The 4,125-nt window shown below is 32.7% G+C and overlaps 1 protein-coding gene across 3 annotated transcripts in view; it reads right to left on the reverse strand.

Moving 5' to 3' along the window:
* Window positions 1-2,452: 2,452 nt before the first annotated feature.
* Window positions 2,453-4,125, reverse strand: part of ACTR3B (actin related protein 3B) — a 1,280,959-nt gene continuing 1,279,286 nt past the window's right edge. For 2 of the 3 annotated variants that reach the window (XM_044066887.1, XM_044066889.1), the window contains one exon: window positions 2,453-3,254. In XM_044066887.1, coding sequence (XP_043922822.1) covers window positions 3,159-3,254 — 96 coding nt within the window. In that variant the 3' untranslated portion in view covers window positions 2,453-3,158. The remainder of the gene's footprint in view (window positions 3,255-4,125) is intronic. The other variant, XR_006364220.1, reaches the window with a different exon arrangement.

The following is a 4,125-nucleotide window of genomic DNA, read 5'->3' on the forward strand; positions in this document are numbered from 1 at the left end:
CAAACAACAAGGCTGGAGATTCCCTCTTCTCTAATACTGTCGGAAAACACTGGAACCTACTTCCCTCTGAACTATCTACAATTCCCTCCATAACTCTTTTTAAAAAGAAACAAGCTCTTCCTCAAAACACAGTGGTTGTGCCCCTGTACTAATCCTGACTGACTATCTAGCTCTTGATACACGACTCAATCCTTACCTTCAGAACCCTGCATTTATTTCATCCTAACATCTAACGATCTATTTATCCATCATAGTATTAATTACTACTAAAAAAAAAAAAAAAAAAAATTGCACGTCACACTACTAGATGCATTACATAACTGCTGCTTCTTCTTACTTTCCTTTCTCTACACTTACTGTACATTATGCTATTATTCTTTCTGAATGTCTACTTGAAACAGTACTTGCACTAATCAAGTCTATTTTACTGCATTTTTATACTTTATTAATATGTGAACAGTTACTATCTTTTTCTTTTTTTCCCTTTTACTGTAAATGTATTTTCATTTTAAACATGCATTTCTTTGATGTAAATTTATTTTAACTGTTTGGAGCTTATCTCCCCGGGCCTCTACTGAAAATGGACATATATCCAGCTAAACTAGCCCGGTCAACAAATGTAAAATAAAAAATAAAAAATAAACTACCTCTGAACCCTGGGTTCTGACTGAAAAAAGAATAATACATTAGCCTACCTACCTTGTTAACAAGGTAAACAGATAAGTAGATAGCTAGACAGACAGATAGACAGAGAGATACACAGATATACAAAAATCTTCTTTCTTTTCCCTTTTCCCATGTTTGGCTTTTTTAGTTTTAGTTTTTTTTTTAATTATGATATGATTTAATTTCAAGCATTTGTTCCTGTAACTGACAATTTAGCTTTAAAAGGACTTCTTTATGACACTTAGTTTATATGGGTGTACAATCAAATTTCTAATACCATATCACTGCATTGCTTACAACTACCCTTAGGACATTTCTCATCATGATGTCCTCCTTTCTTGTTAAAAAATGCATGTGGCTGTCTACATATTTAATCATCTCTCTACTTCCATTAGTAAATACGTCATCTAGATCTATTACTTTAGCATCTTGAACATTTATTTCATTTTTCTCCCCACCCAATATAAGCTACCTGTCTCTTAATCTTTTCAGATATTAACGTTCTGTGTTTTGAGTGAACTACTTATTCAGTATTGATTAATATTAAGATTCTGTCCTTTGGCTAAACTGTGTTATTCCTCAGTTAAATGGGCCTTTTCTTCTCTTGTTCAGTATCATGCTATAAACTGCAAAGTTAACCATTTCCAAGTATTTTTGCTGTCCCAAAATAGATTGTCTGTGTGCTTCAGAAGTGCAATAGTACAGACAGGGCACTATGCAACACTGTTGAGAGTTTTGTAAAGCTGACTGTACTTCACTCGTCACTAGGTATTCATTTAAATAAGATTTTACTGCACCTAACTGCATGTCCTAACCCATCCCATTATGCATAGACAGTTTAAAAATCTGATTGTGTCATGAAGCATCCTATCCATGCTACTACATTTGTGAATCCCAGGGAATACTTCCTTTTTTATTATTTATTTTATCTTCCCCTTTACAATCCACCTTGTACCTTATTTTTTTGCCAAACATGAAATACCACTCAGTCCTCCAATCCAGATGTTTCACCAAGCATTTCCATTTAAGGTACTTGTCAGAAAGGAGTTATATCTGTTTAAAATTTTCAATCCAGTTATGTTTTCTCTCTCTCCTTGCTGATCTATTGCAGTTCTCCTTTCCCCTGCTATACTCTCAGCATGACTGCACTCTCATCTGATTAATCCATTTTTCTACTAGTCACACATCCTTCCTTTTTTGACATCTGATATCCTGTGCAACTATGTATTGCTTTTTTATGCTGCTAACTTAAAAATTTAATTTTCAGTAAACAACAGCTAGTCAAATTCTCATGTCACTAGAGAGCTAGCCTACATCTCCATCATATTTTCATAAGTTTACACCACAGCTTTCTCTGATCTGCTTTTGAGTCTAAGATTTTACTCGGATTTAATAAAATAAAAATACTGATAAACCCAGATTTTTGCTTCTTTTCCAAACGTCATTACTTCGACTTGTTCGCTGAAGTTAAGCTGCATATTCATTTCTTTCATAGAATCTTTAATAATTTCTGTCATTACCTCCTTAACAGTGTCTTCCCGGAAAACAATTAGAACATACCCCGTATGCTGTAGCAAATTTGCCACAGTTTATACAAATACTACCCTGAGTGAGACTAGAATACAGGGTTAATGGAACTAGGCAAGTCAAATAAATAAATAACTGAAATGATATGAAATTTAATCTGCCCTGTACAGACAAAAAGTGAATTTAAATTATTCTACTATGTACATGCAATAGGAATGCATGCTATAGCGTGCTTTGAATACTGACAGAGACTACAATGGAAGCTATAAAGATATGGAGCATTTTAATAGAATGTCACAAAGCAGCATTCCATTTACCACTCATTAACATAATCTAAACACATTCATATACAAACCAATTAAAACTTAAATAAGTGTAATGCTAACTAGAATAATAAAATGGTCATAACTCTGTTTTACTCAAGCAGTCAAAGTGATATTTTTATACCATAGCAAATATGTTTCATTTTAACAATCTCTTTATAAATATATTAATGAAATATACATGCCTTCATATTTCAACAGAACATTCTTTGTTACATTACTGCTGTACAATCTTAACCCGTGCAGAAATTATTTTTTAGCTTTACTAGCATCTTAAAATACAAAATATAAACACTTATTTGTACTGCATTTTTCAGTCATTTTAAATATTTATAAGATGGCATTCTTATTTCCGTAACCGTCTGTTAAACATAACTAGTACCTTTTTTGTAATAAGAAGGAGCACGTTTGTAATCTCACTTCAGCTTTTCTTCTAGCCTACAGGCACTGTTACAGGAAGAATGTTAGAAGCTACTGAACAGTCGGCATATAAATGGCTTTTATTTAAATGATTCTAGCTTTTATGCATGTACAGTAAAGTACCTGCACTATATAGATAAATATTCCATTATCAAATGTCCACTTTTTTAGTTCAGCACTGAATGCTTTGCATTTTCATCACTTGAGGAAAGGAAGTTACTATCAAGACATAACTCCAAAAACAGGATTATGGCGACAAATACTGGGGCCATATTCTTCATAATCCTTCTTTGTGTGGCATACATGAAAAAATTCAGGCTAGAAAACAAAAGAAACATATTTAAGAATATTAAGATACAATTCTTCATCAAAAATCATGATTCATTTATAGTGTAACCCTTAGAGAAAAATACTTTCAATAGCAACTTGACTTCTGTTTTTTAACAGAACTGGAGTAATTGTGAAAAGTATCCATATCTGTTAGAAAAATAACTTACTTAAAATTAAAATGCTGTATGGATCACATTCTCTTCTGTTTTAGAGAATATAAATAAGACCCCATTTCACCTTAGCTAAGTACAGCACTGCAAACTTCCATGAACAAAACTCTCTGCAAAGTATTACAGCCATACTGCAAGAAATCTGGACAATGCCTGACAAAATGGGGGGACAAAGGCTCAAAAATAGGGGCATATTTTAAATATTGCTCTTATAGACTTAGAAAGTTGCTAGAGTAACAGGGTTTATTTTAACATACATTTTCTGAAGGATTTGAAGTCTGAAACAAAAATGTATGTCATTATTTAGTGACTTCAATCCTTAGATTATTCCAGTGATTTGCCAGAAAACTACAAATTTTATGAGAAACAGACCAAAAATATAAGCGAAAAATCTGGACATTCTGTGAAAATTTGGACAGTTGAAAAGTATGATTACAGCTGCTTCACAAAATGAGTTATCCTGGATAAAAGCAAAACAGATTCAGTCCTGAGCTAAAATAATGTTATCAAATATATTTTTATTTATTTTACATTTGTTGACTGTGTTTGTCCGACTGAGCTAAGTAGCCCTTTTTCAGCGGAGGGCCGGGGAGAAAAGCTCCACATATATCTACATTGTCAGTAAATCTCTGTACCTACAGACCATTTCCTAAAATATAGACATAAAGCAAACATTTTTTTTTTTGAAG

Source organism: Protopterus annectens, chromosome 3.part1 (genome assembly GCF_019279795.1).
Source record: "Protopterus annectens isolate FY-2018-M chromosome 3.part1, PAN1.0, whole genome shotgun sequence".
NCBI lineage: Eukaryota > Metazoa > Chordata > Ceratodontiformes > Protopteridae > Protopterus > Protopterus annectens.